This window comes from Mobula birostris, chromosome 4 (assembly GCF_030028105.1).
Source record: "Mobula birostris isolate sMobBir1 chromosome 4, sMobBir1.hap1, whole genome shotgun sequence".
Classification (NCBI taxonomy): Eukaryota; Metazoa; Chordata; class Chondrichthyes; order Myliobatiformes; family Myliobatidae; genus Mobula; species Mobula birostris.
In genome coordinates this window covers 209,947,356-209,965,777 of record NC_092373.1, presented here as the reverse complement: position 1 = coordinate 209,965,777, position 18,422 = coordinate 209,947,356, and the positions used below count along the sequence as shown (strand labels likewise).

General features: G+C 44.8%; 1 protein-coding gene across 3 annotated transcripts; it reads right to left on the bottom strand.

The window, feature by feature from the left end:
- Positions 1-572: 572 nt before the first annotated feature.
- Positions 573-17,700, bottom strand: LOC140196930 (uncharacterized). Of its 3 annotated transcripts, XM_072256873.1 has the most exons (3): positions 7,145-7,195; positions 3,670-3,824; positions 573-3,283 (listed from the first exon to the last, which is right to left on the bottom strand). In XM_072256873.1, exon 3 carries the CDS (start codon positions 2,877-2,879, stop codon positions 1,758-1,760), a length of 1,122 nt encoding a protein of 373 aa, XP_072112974.1. In that variant the 5' UTR covers positions 2,880-3,283; positions 3,670-3,824; positions 7,145-7,195; the 3' UTR covers positions 573-1,757. The 3 variants fall into 3 exon arrangements, with proteins under 3 accessions (XP_072112974.1, XP_072112976.1, XP_072112975.1); XM_072256875.1 differs by lacking the exons at positions 3,670-3,824; positions 7,145-7,195 and adding an exon at positions 17,684-17,700; XM_072256874.1 differs by lacking the exon at positions 3,670-3,824 and having other exon boundaries at positions 7,145-7,182.
- Positions 17,701-18,422: the final 722 nt, after the last annotated feature.

The following is an 18,422-nucleotide window of genomic DNA, read 5'->3' as shown; positions in this document are numbered from 1 at the left end:
TGCCACCTCTTTCTAATGATTTAATTTAATACTTTACCAACAGAGCCACACAACCCCACTACCAGCTTGTTCTTTCAAGAAATATAAGTATCTGGGAAACGAGGGGACCTGCAGATGCTAGAAATCTAGAGAACTACACACAGGAAGTGCTGGAGGAACTCAGCATGTCAGGCAGCATCTATGGATGGGAATCATCATTTCGGGTCAAGACCCTTCATCGGGAATCTTGATACCCATGTATCTGGGATATCAGCAAACAAAGAAAATAGAAAGTAGTGCAACACAGGGAAAACCTTTGACAAAATTTAGTTCAAGTTTAAAAAAAAATGGCCAAACAGAGCACAATACTTAAGAAATACAAAGGCAATAAATATTTTCATCAATACCATTACTGACATCTTTTTTTAAATAAAAATATCTTGGTCCCATTTCAATCAGTAAATTTTACAAAGATAAATAAGAACTTTAGAAAAGACTATTTACACTCAAACCCACTTAAATTAACATAACCTTGGACAGAAGGAGGAAGAGAAATAACACACATGAAAAAAAGTAATCACACAACAGTCAGATAAAATTTGTAAGTATATATTTTCATCAAAAATGAACAAAATTCAGCACTCCATGAGTGTACATGCACTCGTGATAATAAATACATACCAGAAAACTTAAATGAGAGGCTAACTCAGAAAAATGAATCATCACTATGGAAGAAAACATTAACCAGTGGAATGAGTATGACCCTCCATGGGAGACATCCTAATGATCTGAGCAGACGAGATGGTGACAAGGAAGCATCGAGCACCTGACTGAGAGTTGGAGACCTCTTCTCAGAAACAGAGGGATTCCTTGCAGAGATACTGGACAAAGTGGTTAACAAAAGGAAATAAGATCAAAAATACATGAAATACAAACAAGCAAGACAGTTAAGTACAGAAAATGCCAAGAGAAACCAGACACAATTCAACACATTGCAGGATCCTGCAGCAGTTTAACTCAATCTGATTACTTACAAAGGTACAATCTAGTGGCAAATATCATTCACCAAAATCTTGCTTTAAAATACAAACTCAAGAATGCCCTCCAACACTTCATAAAGGCACCATAAATTCAAGCCTGATCCAGTTTTAGAGTCAAAATCTAACAAATTACTTGATAATCAATACATTATTTCAGATAGGACAATCCATAATAACCATCAGATATAATATTACAGGATAAACAAGCAGGAACAACTCCCTCAATAGATAAAGCCATTCTTCCTTAGCCCAGAGATCTGAGGGGCAAAGAACATCTCAGACAGAACTGCAGTCATATTGACTTCTTCAGTGTGCAGAACATTCAAGGGAAACCTCTTCACCCAGAGTGGTGACTGTTTGGAACCCATCACCACAGGGAGAGCGAGAGGGGAACACAGGGGAGGATTTAAAAGGACTTTCGTGGAACAGAATCACTGGCAGGGTCCAGCCGGCCTGAGTTGATTCTCTACTGTACACTAAATGTGTTATAAATTCACAAAGTACCAGAGACAGAGTTTAAAATAGAACTGATTTCTTTGTCTGGTTGAATATTAAACTCCAGTCCCATTAAAGGTGAATATCCAGCAGAAGAAACTCCTCCCATGCCTAGTGACCAGGGTGCAGAACTGGGCTTTGTGAACAGCACCAATAATTGCAGAGTTCAGCACTGACAGTCACTCTCAAAATTGCATTCAGCAATGGTGATGGACAAATATCCAGCATGCAGGTGATCGGCCTCTACCTGGTGTGAACTCGCTGGCGTCTCTGTAGTTGAGGTGACCGAGTGAATCCCTTCTCACACACTGACCAGGTGAACGGCCTCTCCCCAGTGTGAACTCGCTGATGTACCTTCAGTTGAAATGACTGAGTGAATCCTTTTGCACACTTTGAGCAGGTGAACGGCCTCTCCCCAGTGTGAACTCGCTGATGTACCTTCAGTTGAGATGATGAGGTGAATCCCTTCCCACAGTCTAAGCAGTTGAACGGCCTCTCCCCAGTGTGAACTCGCTGATGTACCTTCAGTTGAGATGACTGAGTGAATCGTTTCCCACAGTCTGAGCAGGTGAATGGCCTCTCCCCAGTGTGAACTCGCTGATGTACCTTCAGTTGAGATGACAAAGTGAAACCCTTCCCACAGTCTGAGCAGGTGAATGGCCTCTCCCCAGTGTGAACTCGCTGGTGTACCTTCAGATGAGATGAGCAAGTGAATCCCTTCCCACAGTCTGAGCAGGTGAACGGCCTCTCCCCAGTGTGAACTCGCTGATGTACCTGCAGTTGAGATGACAAAATGAATCCCTTCCCACAGACTGAGCAGGTGAACGGCCATTTCCCTGTGTGGGCTGACTGGTGTGTCACTAGGTGAGATGACCGATTGAATCCCTTTCCACAGTCTGAGCAGGTAAACTGCCACTTCCCAGTGTGTACTGACTGGTGTCTCTGTAGGGAAGATGATTCAGTGAATCCCTTCCCACAGACAGAGCAGGTGAATGGCCACTCCCCAGTGTGAACTGACTGGTGTCTCAGTAGGTGAGATGATTTAGTGAATCCCTTCCCACAATTCAAGCAGGTGAACGGCCTCTCCCCAGTGTGAACTCGCTGATGTACTTTCAGTTGGGATGAGCAAGTAAATCCCTTCCCACAGTCCGAGCAGGTGAACGGCCGCTCAGTGGTGTGAACCGACTGGTGTGCCATTAGGTTGGATGACCGAGTGAATCCCTTCCCACAGTCCGAGCAGGCGAACGGCTTCTCTCCAGTGTGAACTCGCTGATGTATCTTCAGTTTAGATGAGGAGGTGAATCCCTTCCCACAGTCCAAGCAGGTGAACAGCTGCTCCCCGTTGTGAACTCGCCGGTGAGCCATTTGGTCAAATGACCGAGTGAATTCTTCCCCACAAATTCAGCAGATGACCAGCCTCCGCCCACTGTGAACTGACTGGTGTCCACAGGTGGGAAGACTGACTGAATCCTTTATCACCCACAGAACAGGTGAATGGCCTTGTCCCAGTGTGAACCTGATGATGTAACTTCAGGTGAAATGACCGACTGAATCCACTCCCACTGTCTGAGCAGATGATTGGGTTCCCCTGTGTAAAATGACGGGTATGCCAGTCAGTCAGATGATTGAGTGAATCCCTCCCCACAGTCTGATCAGGAAGGATGATCGACTGATCCCTTTGTTCCACTTCTTAAATATCTGGACAGAGACAGCAAAACTGGTGTGTTGTGATCAAGATTCCTGTAGACAAATTCCTCGTCATTTTTAACCTGTAATGAGTTTTACAAAATCTATCAGTGGGTGTAGGACAACATTTCAGATGAGATCACTTGAGTTATCAAGGTGTGATCTGGCATCACACTGTTACAGTAAAGTTCAATCCAAGTTGCAGAGAGAAATTATCTTCTAACGGGGCACAGTGCTGGTATCTGGAATGACCATCAAGCTCTCTGATGCTCTTCCTGTCTCTATAAGAATGGGGCATTTCTACCATCTCCAATCTGTGACCTGGCTCAGTTTGATTCCCTCCATCAGTATTATTCCCTGTTCCCAATGAGCTGCACGGGTTTCTGGCCCCACACTCACTGAAACACTCTCATGCAAATAGCTGGCAGTGTATTCCACGCAGCCACCAGTCTATTGGTGAAAAACTTACCCCTGACTCCTCGGTATCTATCTCCAAGCACCTTAAAACTATGTCCTCTCGTGTTAGCCACTTCAATCCTGGGAAGAAACCTCCGGCTCTCCACACGATCAATGTACATCTTGTACATTGTACATCATCCTCATCTTGTACAACTAAAAATGGCTCTAAACATAAACAAGGAAATTATACATTGCCTTGAGGATTTGTTAGATGTATACAAAATTATGAAGGTATAGGCAGGGTAAATGCAAGCAGCTTTTTCCACTGAGGTTGGGTGGGATGACAACCAGAGGTCATGGTTAAGTGGGGAAGGTGAAAATTTAATGGGAACATTTGGAAAAGCTGTTTACTGAAATGGTTGTGAGAGTGTGGAATGAGATGCCAGCACAAGTGTTGAATTTGAGCTGGGTTTCACCATTTAAAAGAAGTTTGGATGGGAGCCTGGATGGTAGGGGTATGGAGGGCAATGGTCCCGCTGCAGGTAGCTGTATTAGACAGCTTAAATTTTTTTTCGGCATTGACTAGTTGGACCAAATAGCCTGTTTCCATCCTGAACTTCTCTCTATGTTCCTATGACAGAGAAGCTGGCCAAACTTGTTTGGAAGAGAAAAGGTAGGAGTGACAACAGAGCAGCAATGGCTTGAGTTTCTGGAAGCAATTCGGGAGCTAGGTGATCAATACATCCCAAAGAAGTAGAAGCATTGGAAAGGCAGGAGGACACAACAGTGGCTGAAATGAGAAACCAAAGCCAACATAAAAGCCAAAGAGAGAGCAAACAAAAGAGCAAAAACTATTGAGAAGCTTTAAGAAACCAACATAGGATGACAAAAAAAAGTCAGATGAGCTCAGGGCATGAAATTATGACATTGTAGTGATTAATGAGTCTTGGTAGCACCCAACAGTCTGAGGCATTTAGAGGAACAAAATATCTGGGGCCTCAATATCACTTGAAGACTAAGATACCCTGCACCAGTTACCTTTCAACTTTTATTTTGGCAGGCACACGCAAACCAGACACCCTCAAAATTTCACTTCTGAAGTCCTCCCACTTACCAAGTACTGCTTTCCCAGAAAGCAGCCTGTCCCAAACCACACTTGTCAGATCCTTTCTGATACCATCAAAATTGACCTTTCTCCAATTTAGAATCTCAACCTGTGATCCAGACCTCTCTTTTTCCATATTTACTTTGAATCTCATGAGTCTCATCACTAATTTCTGTCACCAGCCCTAGATCATTTCCTAACACTTATTGCACACTTCTAAATCAGGAATTCTACGTACTGATTCAGGGTACATTTGCCAAACTTTACCCCATCTAGTCCTTTTACAGTATGGGAGTCCCAGTCAATATATGGAAAGTTAAAATCACTTACTGAATCAACCTTTGTTTCTTGGCATTGTCTGCAATCTCTCTACAAATTTTTTCCTCTAAATCCCTCAGACTGTTGGGTGCAACCAAGTCCCAATAATGGCTACGATATCATAATTCCCTGTCCTGAACTCACCTGGCTTTCCTATGATGCTCCTTGCATTGTGATATACACAGCTCAGAACATTCATCACACCATGCTCAACCATTTGGGGTCAAGAAAACAAGCTCTCCCTCATTGTCACAAAAACAAAGGAGCTGATTGTGGATGACAGGAGAAATGGAGACAGGCTAACCCCTACTGACATCAATGGTTCTGAGGTTGAGAGGGTGAACAGCTTAAAGTAACTCGGCATAAACATCACCAAGGATCTCACATGGTCTGTACATGCCGGCTGTGTTGTGAAAAAAGCACAACAGCACCTCTTTCACCTCAGGCGGTTGAAGAAGTTTGGGATGGGGCCCCTAATCCCAAGAACTTTCTACAGAGACACAATTGAGATCATCCTGACTGGCTGCATCACTGCCTGGTATGGGAACTGTACTTCCCTTAATCACTGGACCCTGCAGAGAGTGGTGCCGACAGCCCAGCACATCTGTAGATGCGAACTTCCCACTATACAGGACAGTTACAGAGACACCGCAATCACAAACTATTTCTGTTGCTACCATCCTGGAAACGGTAATACAGCAAAAGGACCAATAGGTTCCAGGACATGATCTACCAGTCCACCAGACTGATTAATTGATTTCTATGTTATATTGACTGTCCTATGTACAAACAATTTATTATAAATTACTATAAATTACACATTGCACATTTAGATGGAGGCGTAACATAAGCCTTACCACTAGAGTATTAGTCCCATCTTGTTCTGTTCCCCTAACTAACAAATCCCCTGTCACCCCTTTGACTTTCCTCTGCCAGGTAATCCCCTCCAACAGTTTCTACAGTGGTCCACCTGTTGTTCTGTGGGACGGCCACAAGAGTACTCTGCGATTGCTATTTAACCTCATTATCCTTCCACTCACCCAGTTTCTTGTGTCCTGTGCCTTGGGTGTAACTCACCTCTCTTCATGTCATATCTATCAACCCCTCCAACTCTTGGATTATCTGGAATTCATCCATTTCAAGTTCTAACTCCTTAAAATGCAGAGTTACAAGCTGCAGCTGGATGCACATCTTGTAGGTGAGGGCATCAGGGACACTGGAGGTCTCCCCACCTTCCCACCCATGTCCCCTCTAATTTGACCACTGTGCACATATTGTCCATTTTTTTTACCCAGTGACAACATGCGCACAGTGAATTTTATACAGAGAGGTATTCTTAGTAACAGCTAGCAAATCACTGTCGATAAGAACTTTGATCTTTGGCCCTTGTGGTTAAAGGGATCAGGGGGTATGGAGGGAAGGCTGGTACAGGGTTTTGAGTTGGATGATCAGCCATGATCATACTGAATGGCGGAGCAGGCTCGAAGGGCCGAATGGCCTACTCCTGCACCTATTTTCTATGTTTCTATCTCCTCTGGGTTTGATCGAGTTCATTTGCTCTCTCACACAACCTATGTAGCAGGCCTGTAGTGGGTAATGAAGGATTTTCTCACCAGAGCTTTTGCACACCGTCCATATGTGATTTCCTTGCTAAATGATGCTTTAAAAAGTCAGATTTCCAAAAATCCTTGCATTTAGATAGCTGGAGCTCAGCTCTGTCTGGGAGATCCATCAGTTCCCATTCTCTTATCAGCCGGAATCTCCCCGGGGCCCGTGTACCGATCGTAGGGCTGAGAGAGAGGGACGAGAGTAGGACTGTCCCGGGATTTCCGGCCACGGTGTCAGGAGCACACAGCAATTGTCCCGAAGCCAGTTTTGAAAATCCTCACTCGCAAACCCTCCCTTACCTGGACGCACATCAAAGTTGCTGGTGAACGCAGCAGGCCAGGCAGCATCTCTAGGAAGAGGCACAGTCGACGTTTCCGGCTGAGTCCTGACAAAGGGACTCCACCCGAAATGTCGACTGTACCTCTTCCTAGAGATGCTGCCTGGCCTGCGTTCACCAGCAACTTTGATGTGTGTTGCTTGAATTTCCAGCATCTGCAAAATTCCTATTGCTTACCTGGTCGCGATTTCTTGAGGGCTTTTGAGTGCTGCGCGCATGCGCGATATTCGATAACACCCGCAATCCTGACGCCTGCGCATTCGATCGCTGCCTCAGCGACGGGGAAAGTCGTTTTGCAGAGCTTTAGGGGTAATCACTGTGCCATTAAAAGTTTCTGCAAGCAACGGTTCCATGTCCGTACCTCTGTTTTTTTTTTGTATAGAAAACTCAGCAGCTGTTTTAACGCAGAAACCAGCTCCCATAAGCAATGCACTTAATATCAGCAAACTTTCCGCTTGTCTAATGCCAAAGTAGAACACAAATGCAGATATAAAACACAAGAGATTTTGCTGTTGCTGGAAATGTAGACGCATACACACAAAATTCTGGAGGAATTCTGCAGCTCAGGCAGCAGCTAAGCAGAGGAGTACACAGTTTAGGCATTCTGAAGGTGCTCTGCCTAAACGTTGTCTATTTATTCCTCTCCACATTTGCTCCCTGATCTGTTGATTTCCACCAGTGTTTTGCAGATATTTATCACCTTTTTTTGCGATCAATCAGTTTCAAGATGTTTCTGACCTTTCATTTGTAGCCACATCCTGCTGGTCTGATTCCTTTTCCTGCTCCTTGTAAACTCTAGACCCCATCTCTTTCTGGAGCCCCAAAACCCTGACTCAGGCTGATAACTCTGGTTTCTGACTCTGCTCCATCGAAGATTAACTCAACTAGTGTGCTGTCAGACTTTAGAGTGCATTGCAACAACCCACACACAAAAGTTGCTGGTGAACGCAGCAGGCCAGGCAGCATCTCTAGGAAGAGGTACAGTCGACATTTTGGGTGGAGTCCCTTTGTCAGGACTCAGCCGGAAAGGTCGACTGTGCCTCTTCCTAGAGATGCTGCCTGGCCTGCTGCGTTCGGCAGCAACTTTTATGTGTGTTGCTTGAAATTCCAGCATCTGCAGATTTCCTCGTATTTGCAACAACCCAGCTGTCTGAGGCATAGTCCTTTGAAATTGTTGAAAATGACCCAAAATGTTGAAAAGAGCAGGGAAGGAGTTAGCCACATTCGTCTGGAGCCCTGAAGAACATCAAAACCATAGAGAGCTCATCGTCTTATTCGGCCTGGAGAAAATCATGCAGGAAATTCATGCAGACATACAAGATGGTGAGAGGCATTGGTCGTGTGGATAGCCAGAGGCTTTTTCCCAGGGTTGAAATGGCTAACACAAGGGGGGCATAGGTTTAAGTTGCTTGGAAGTAGGTACAGTGGAGATGTCAGAGAGAAGTTTTTTTTCAACAAAGAGTGGTGTGTGTTTGAAATGCACTGCCAGCGATGGTGGTAGAGGCAGATACAATAGGGTCTTTTAAGAGACTCTTAGACAGGTACATGGAGCTTAGGAAAATAGAGGGCTATGTGGTAGGGTAATTCTCAGCAATTCTAGAGTAAGTTACATGGTCGGCACAACATTGTGGGCCAAAGGGTCTGTAATGTGCTGTAGATTTCTATGATTCTATGAAATTCAAGGGAAATCTCCTATCCCACGGAGTGGTGACTAGTTGCAACCTGTCATCACAGGGAGAGTGAGAGGGGAACAGGAGGGATAAATTTTGATATACTGATATGGAACAGAAACATGGGCAGGGACAAGATGGGCCGAGTGGCCTCTCTAGTGTACATTGAGTGTGGTAGAGACAGTAAGTACCTGAGACACGGGATTAGATACAGAATTGATTTATCTTTCACAGCTCCACAATATTAAACACCAGTGTAGTTTAAGGCTAACAACAGCAGAATGGACTTCTCAATGCTCAGTGACTAGGGTTCAGTCCTGGGTGCGATGAGCAGCTGCAAGAACTGCAAATTCTGACAGTAACAGTCCCTCAAGAACCTGCAGCTGCCTCCAGTCACCATGATCATTAAGCATTTAACACAGAGCTGATTTGAACTTCCTATCCGATGTGAAGTTGCTGGTGCAGCAGCAGATGGAATGATTGAGTAAAACTCTTTGCTCACTCTGGACAGAAATATGGTCTCTATTTATTGTGAACACCGAAGCATCACAAGGTGGGTTAACTGAATGAGTCTCTTCGCACACACGGAGCAGGTGAATGGCCGCTTCCCAGTGCGAAGCTGTTAGTGTATCTGCGATGGCCGACTGAATCCCTTCCAAAATGAGAGCCGGTGAATGACATCACACTGCTATCAACGCCACGGCAATGTATCCAGTCAGATCACAGACATGGAGACGTGATTGGGCTCTCCTTGTAGCGAGTGGGGCGCTGTCTTCTCCAGCATTTCCGCCTCCACATTCAAGCACTGGTGAACTGACAGATACAGCGGAACTAACGTGCTGTTGTGTTTGTGATTCCCATACACAAATCTTTTGACTTTGTTACACTGTTAAAAGTTTACAAAGCACGTCAGTGCGTGAAGGACAACATTTCAACTCAGATAGTTTAGTCTCCATGGTGCCTTCTGATAAAAACACTGTCACAGCTCAAAACAATTTGGTGCAACAAGACTTCACCTTCTAACTGGCCAAAGTTCCGGCATCAGGCACAATATCAAACTCTCTGCTTCCCTCTCTGTATCAAAATGGATCATTTCTCCCCTTCATCAGTCTGTGACTTGGCTCAGTTTGTTTGCCTGTCTCCTTTGCATTCTGAACATGCGCCACACACCCACTAAGATCACATTTTATTTGCACGGCTGCGACTAGAGACTTTCTGATTATTATGTCCCTCCTGGCATTTGACGGTGGTAAACTCAGAGTCAGAAATAGTATTGAACATCAGGAGTAGGTTATTAGACATTTTGGTTGGAGATCGATAAACTGCTGGTAGTGTGTGGCTGAATGAGCGGGTTGTTTCAGACTGGAAGGAGGTAGCGTTTGGAGTAACCCAGAGATCAGTCCCTGACCACAGTTGTTCACAGTTTAATGGCCTGGCGGGGCAGCGAGATGTGAGATGTTCCAGTCTGCTGGTGACGCAGGAACAGTGGAGATGGGAGAGGGGAGGCTATTCACATGCAATTTCGTAGCTTTCCAATCAGTACATAGTGCACTGTGGGGCTGCAGTGGTGAGTTCCGTTGCTGGGATCAGTGCACAGTCACTGTGGGCTGTGAAGATTTTGTTAATAAAGCGCCCTTCTCCAATTTAGAATCTCAAGCTGTGGAGCAAGCCTATCGTTCGTATATTTAAGTTGTATTTATGGCATTGTGATAACCAGATCCCATAGCCCTCCACAACCTTTCTATCCAGGTCTTTCAATATTCAACTACGTGCATAAATTTGGCCACAGGGCCATCAATACTGTCATCCGATGCACTGACATAGAACGTAAACAGAAACGTTGCCAACACAGACCCCTGTAGACCCCTGGGGTAGTAATCTCAGGATTGCTGCCTGCGCCACGTGCTAGCGATGAAGGAATAGATATGATCACGTGTATTAATGTGCGGCTGAGAGACTGGCGTAGGGGGCGGGGGTTCAGATTCCTGGATCATTGGGGCCTCTTCCGGGGGAGGTACAACCGGTACAAAAAGGACGGGTTACATCTGAACCCAAAGGTGTCCAATATCCTAGTGGGAACATTTAATAAAACTGTTAGTGAGAATTTAAACGAATTTGGCAGGGGGATGGGAACCACAGTGATTGGGCTGAGAAAGGGGAAAACAGAAATAAATCAAAGAAAGCTTGCAACAGAGATCATCGAAAGAACAGGCAGGAGATAAAGCTCAACCAAAGTCAGTGACATGAGTTACAGGGCAATAGAGTCGTGGTACAATTAAAACAAAAAGCAACAAATACTGGACTGAGAGTGTTGTATTTGAATGCACGCAGCATAAGGAATAAAACAGATGATCTTGAAATTCAGCTACAGTTTGGCAAATATGACATTGTGGCCATTTGTGAAACTTAGCTAAAGAATGGCTGTCATTGGGAGCTGAACGTCCAAGGATATAAGGTGTATCAGTAAGATAGGTTAGTAGGCAAATGAAGTGGTGTGGCCCTGTGTACAAGAAATAATATTAAATGATTGGAAAGAAATGACATAGGATTGGAAGGAGTAGCGTCTCCATAGGTTGAATTAGGAAATGGCAAGGATAAAACGACCCGAATGACTGTTGTATACAGGCCTACAAACAGCGGCCGGGATGTGGATTGCAAATTTAGCAAGAGATAGAAAAGGCGTGTCAGAAAGGCAATGTCATGATAATCGTTGGGGATTTTAACAAAAAGTGGATTTGGGAAAACCAGGTCAGTACTGGACCGGAGAGAGAGAATTTGTTGAATGTCTAAAGGATGGCTTTTTAGAATAGCCTGTTGTTGAGCCCACTTGGAGATTGGCTGTGCTGGATTGGGTGTTGTGCAATGATGTGGAGGTGATAAGAGAGCTTAAGGCTAAGGAACACTTAGGGAACACTGATCACAATATGATCAAGTTCACATTGAAAGCTGAGAGGGAAAAGTAAAATCCAATGTGTCAGTATTTCAGTGGAATAAAGGAAACTATAATTGTATAAGAGGGGAACTGGCAGAAGTTGACTGGAAAGGGAAATTTGCAGGAAGGTCAACAGTGCAGCAATGGCTGGAGTTTCTGTGAAAAATGAGAGAAGTGAAAGACAGATATTTTTCCAAATAAGAAGAAATTTTCAAAGGGAAGAAGGACACTACCGTGGCTGACAAGTGAAGTCAGAACTGAAGTAAAAGTAAAAGAGAGGGCATACAAGGAAGCCACAGCTAGTGGGAAGATAGAGGACTGGGGAACTTTTAAAAACTTGCAGAAGAAATCTAGGAAGGTCACTATGAAGGAAAAGATGAATTATGAGAGGAAGCTGGTGACTAATATCAAAGAAGATATTAAAAGCTTTTTTTAAGTATATAAAGGGTAAAAGAGAGTCAAGTGCAGATATAGGACCAATACAAAATAACGCTGGAGGTATTGTAATGAGGGATGCAGAGATGGCAGTGGAACTGAATGAGTAGTTTGCATCAGTCTTCACAGTGGAATTCGTCTGCAGTATATCAGATATTCAAGAGTGTCAGCGAAATGAAGTTTGTGCAGTGAAAATTACAACTAAGAAGGTGCTCAGGAAGCTTAATGGTCTGAGTGCAGATAAATTTCCTGGACCTGATATAATGCACCCTCAGATTCTGAAGGAAGTAACTGGAGAGATTGCTGAGGCATTAACAATGATCTTTCAAGAATTGACAGATTGTAGCATTGTATCAGATGACTGGTAAATTGCAAATGTCATCTGCAATTTAAGAAGGGTGGGAGGCAGAAGAAAGGAAGCTATAGTCCTATTAGCCTGGCATCAGTGATTGGGAAGTTGTTGGAATCAGCTTGAAGCTGAAGAAGCAGAAAGACAAAGGCGATGGTAGTATAGTGGTTAGTATCCCTGCCTGTCATGCGGGAGACCAGGGTTCAATTCCCTGCCGGGGAGCCAAATTTTGTTACATACCCCATAACGGGTTTAAGAACCAGCAGAAATGGAACACACCTGGAGCATGTTTTTGCTGTTAATTAATTCTATTTTATTAGTAACTACGCAATAAAGTAACATAAAACCAGATAAATCAAACAGGTTGGCAGAGACACAAAATAATCTGCAGATGCTGGGGTCAAAGCAACACTCATAACACGCTGGAGGAACTCAGCAGGTTGGGCAGCATCCGTGGAAAAGATCGGTCGATGTTTCGGGTCGGAACCTTGCCTGAAATGTCGACCGATCTTTTCCACGGATGCTGCCCAACCTGCTGAGTTCTTCCAGCGTGTTGTGAGGTTAGCAGAGATTATGCACGTATAGGTGTGGAAATATAAAACACAAACTTCAAGCTTAGGTGGTAAGGGATACAGTCTTACGATGGAATGTAACATAGTTCAGTTCAATGTTCAGGTTAATTAATGAGAGAAATTTGTAATCCAAAAGGCGAATGTTGCGAGAAGGCAATTACATCGATATTTCACAGATTCTACAATAGCAATACCGAATAACAAGGGCTGTAGGTTTCATCTCTGAAGTTCTCCACTCCACACATGAAGTATCAGCGACAGTGATCTTCAACCAATATCCTTTCAACACAAGTGGTACTACACCTGAATTCAGTTACAGGTCGCTCCAAAGTGGTGGCCACAGGATACTCAAACAGAATCCATGTATGGATTATCACCAACAGTAGCTTATCACTAAGGGGTCCCTCTTCACGGGAACCATCACCCAGGCAAGGGTCAATACACTGGTAGATTCCACAAGGTTACCCTAAACACACAACGTGATAGCCACTTATCCAGTTCCACGACATATGAAATAACTCCAACAGAGAGTCCAAACAGTGATCTCTTTGTCACTAGGTTTCTTCTGTTTCAAACTTATCTCTCCTCTCTTTTCTTCCCACAAACTTGTTCTAGTGGCAGAAAACTCGTGAGAGTTGTTTATCAATACTCAGGATCAATCTCAACTCACCCCTTTTGGGCTACTGAAAGTGTAAACCAGGACCTCACTCACTGGTGTCTTTCATTGATCAAATCCATCTTGACTCTGAGCATGTGTTTCTCTGTGTCTGTAACTGTCCTTGTAAAAAGTAAACACGCTGCAGAGAAACCATAACATCGATTGTCCATCATCTCTCTCTCCCCTCAAACGGTGTCCAAAAGTCAGTCTCATTCTCCTGGCATTTTAGAGTGACAGTCCACAGAAAATATGAACCCGATGGGTACATAACACCTGAGACACATGACAAGATATGCCAAAGCCAGCATGGATTCCTGAAAGGAAAATTTTGTCTGAGAAACCTACTGCAATTTTTTGAGGAAATTACAACCTGGGTAGACAAAGAAGATGCAGTACATATAGTATACTTGGATTTTCAGAATTCCTTTGACAAAGTGCCGCTTAGCAGGATAAGCGGCCGTGGAATTACAGGGAAGTTACTAGTGTGGGCGGAGCATTGTTAGCTGGCAGAAAACAGAGAAAACATAAGGGGATACTATTCTGGCTGGCTGCCGGTTACCAGTGGAGTTCCACAGGGGTCGGTGTTGGGACCGCTGCTTTTTACGATGTATGTCAATGATTTGGACTGCAGTATTAGTGAATTTGTGGCTAAATTTGCCGACGATAGGTGGAGGAGCAGGTAGTGTTGAGGAAACAGAGATCCTGCACAGAGACTTAGATAGTTTAGTGGAATGGGCAAAGAAGTGGCAAATGAAACACAAAGTTGGGAAGTGAATGGTCTTGCACTTTGGTGGAAGAAATAAATGGACAGACTATTACTTAGATGGAGAGAGAATTCAAAAGGCAGAGATGCAAATGGACTTGGTAGTCCTTGTGCAGGATATCCTAAAGGTTAATCTCCAGGTTAAGTCACTGGTGAAAAAGGCAAATACAATGTTGGCATTCATTTCTGGGGGTATAGAATATAAGCGCAGGGATGCGATGGTGAGGCTCTATAAGACACTCATCAGATCACACAGATAATTGTGTGCATTTTGGGATCCTTATTTTAGAAATAATATACTGACATTGGAGAGTGTTCAGAGAAGGTTCTTGAGAATGATTCCAGGAATGAAAGGGTTACCGCATGAGGAACTTCTGGCAGCTCTTGGCCTGTATTCCCTGGAGTTCAGAAGAATGAGGGGGATCTCATAGAAACACTTCAAATGTTAAAAGGCCTGAACATATCAGATATGGCAAAGTTAATTTCCCATGGTAGGGGATTCTCAGACAAGAGGGCATGACTTCAGAATTGGAGGATGTCCATTTAGAACTGAGATGCGGAGAAATCACTTTAGTCGGAGGGGGGGAATCTGTGGAACTTGTTGCTACGAGCAGCTGTGGAGGTCAAGTCATTGGGTGTATTTAAGACAGAGATAGATAGGTTGTTGATTAGCCAGGGCATCAAAGGGTATGGGGTGAAAGCAGGGGAGTGGGGATGACTGGAAGAGTTGGCTCTGCCCAGGACACACACACGGAATTTCAATCTCTTTGTTCCAATGGAACTTCATTTTTTTTGGTCTTTTTCACTTTTTCATATATTCTGCGCTTATCTCTTCTCTGTTCACTTCACTCCAGGTATTCGGGAGTATTTACTGAAATTCATGCAGAAGTGCCAACTGGATTTGAGTAAGAATTTTGATAACGTTCCCCAAATTAGGCCAGGTCACGTTGGCAGGAACTTAGATCCAGGGGAACTGGGCTTTGTGGACACCGAAATGACCTGACAGAGAAGGCAGAGGGTGGTGGTAGAGTTAGTGTATTCTCTCTGGAAGCCGGTACCCAGGAGTGTTCCGAACCGATCTGTCCGACAACCCTGCTCGCTGTGATTTTTACTTCACTCAGGAGGTGATGCAGGTTCAATTGCAGCTTTGAAGAGAAGACAGTGGGAGGAAAAGATGGCGGCGCACCGCATGTGTGCAGCCCTCTGGTGAAAAATGGTATTGTACCTGTTAAATAGGGGCCGTGGACAATTCTGATTTGATGGAGAATGGACGTGAAAGCACAGAGGAACATCTGGAGAAACTTCTGAAATGCTCGTTCGCTGCTGTCGTTACTGTGTGGTCGGGAATCTTTCGGAGGGTAGGCCTCAAAATCCCCGGCCTTGCCTGCTTTTGGCAACCGAGAAGGAGGTTGAATCGTTCGGACAGAGATGGCACTCAGTGCTTGCTGTCGAAGAGCTGATCAGAGCTCGACGTTTTCGGATTACTCAGAGTTGGATTGTGGTCGGCATGGCAGGGAGAGTTTTTTTCCTTCTCCCATCTGCGTGAGATGTGGGACATTTGAGAAACTTTGAACTTTACTGTGCTCATGGACTTCTTCATCAAGTTATGGTATTGTTACACTGTTTGTAGCTATATATTAGAATTATGTGGGTTTTGTCAGTGTTTTGAGTCTTGGTTTGTTCTGTGTTTTGTGATATCACACTGGAGGAAATAATATCATTTCTTAATGCATGCTTTACTAAATGACAATAAAAGAGGACTACGTGTCTTCATAATCATAAGTTTGTATGGGTACATGGAGGAGGAAGGTATTGACATCTATAGTCTGGGTGCACGTGGATGGGTCCAAGCAGAAAATGGCACAGACTAGGTGGGCCAAAAATCCTGTTTCTGTGCTGTAAGAGAATGAATTACATTGTGCATCCTACACAAGTCCATTTCCCAGGAGACTTAAATCATTCCAACGAAATATTCTAAAAAAAATGGCAAATACAAGAAACACTCAACAGATAAAGAATATCCGTGGAGAGGAACAAAGTTAAAGTTTCAGCTCCAACACCCTGTGTCAGAATAGCTTCAAACAATTTCTAAGCTGATTTCAGGTCTCCAGCATCTTGAGTGTTTCTTTAATTTCCAGCTACTCACAGACAGATGGCAGTGAGAGGGAATTTCCAAACACGATGAGGATAGATAACCAACAATGCAAACACTGAACAGCTCATTCCAGGTACTCACTATCTCTGTGTATTGAGATTACCTCTCAGATCTATTCGATCTCTCTGCTCTTTTCTATCTGTGGCCATTCAGCCCCTCTAACCATCAACAAGATGGCAGCTGCACTCCCATCTCAGCCACGTTTCTGCCTGATCCTCATTTCCTCGATCCTTTCGGTCTGCACACATCTGCTGGCCTCGGTTTTATGTGAGGATGATCACTGAGTCTTCCCCGCCCTCTCTGGTGGAGATTTACAAATATTCACCACCCTCAGAGTGGAGGCATTTCCTCTCATCTCTGTCCCAGACAGTCCGCCCCCTTTTTCAGAGACTGGGATCCCTGGTTCAACCGGTAATAATGCTGTGCATTTCAATGTGTTCACCTCTCAGTCCTCGATTCTCTAAATGAAAGGGTTATCACATGTGATCTTTCTTCGTCTGATGACCCCAGAACTCCAGGGATCAGTCTGGTAAATCTTCATTGCACTCTCTATAACAAATACTCTCTAACCTCTTTGTTAATCCTCTATGGAATTAATTTTCATCTTCTGCAGCCCCGTGTTGCCCCAAACACTCACCTCCCACCCCTGTCACTATTTCCACCTTCCCACCTTCCGCCTCACCCGGATCCACCTCTCACTCCCCAGCTCTTGCCCCATCCCCACCCCAACCTCTTTTCCCTGACTATTTCCCGTTCACTCTCAGTCCAGAGGGAGGGTCTCGGCCCGAAATGTTGACGGTCCATATTCCTCCACAGATGCTGCCCGACCCACTGAATTCCCCCGGCAGTTTGTTCTTTGGTCTGTGTAACCCGTGTCAGTATGGGGAGCGGGATTTTACATCATGTTCCAGGTACAATCTCAACAAAGACCAAATAATTGTCACATTGCCCGGACCATTGGCCCCGCTTGCAGGACAGCAGTCTGCCAGTATTTGTCCCCCAATATGGTGAATCCCTCTGCTCGCCACCACCGTGGGCTCAGACATTTCCACAGATGAGCCCCTCCTGTCCCCACCAGGACGAACATCCTGTCCACCGCCTCTCTCACCATCTTCATCCTTTCAATAAAATCCCCCCTCCCAACCCGGCATCAAACCGACGGGCCGAGTAGTCTCCTCCTACCTGTCAGCGATACATCAGACTCCGGCCGCGGGAGACGCTTCAGAAACGCCCCGAGTTTCCCTCAGAGGGAATTGGAAATAAATCAAAAAGTGGACATTTATTTTGCGATTTTTTCGGTTTTGACTGGGAGTTTAGTGAGCGGGAGTAACGCCCTCTGTTCTGTTCCGCCTCCGCTATTGGGTGTAACCAGTGATTGACATTGCTTCACACCAATGTGAGCAACGCAGATCCTAACCCCTCTGTTCACGTGATTAGTAGCTCAGTCGTTAAACCGACCAAGCTCGAGCACAGCTGCGCCTGTGTGACGTAAGGCACTGCGCACGTGAGGGCAGATGCCGGTGTGGGGAATCCATGCGTGACGTCAGGCGCGTGGGGGTGGTGACAGTGTGACGTCTCCTGTGGGAGAGCGCTCGTATTTACAAACACCATAATGGACGACAACATGAATCCCGGGTTTCATCACTGAATCCAGTGTTGTGAGATGTAAAGCCCCCTGTTATGTGTCCGGCTGTGCCATGTTGTTGGTGGAGTGGGCAGCGTGGTGTTTTTCTCGACTTGGGTCACACCACCAGAATTGCCAGCGGGGTCCACACACAGTGTATTAGTCAACAGAAAACATCTCGTCCCTGCAGGCTTTGTCTCATGGTAAACTCAACACGCTAACAATATGGATCATAGTCACCGTTCCCCCTCATGTTCACTTCAGCTTTTCAGCTTTTAGTCATAGTCATACTTTATT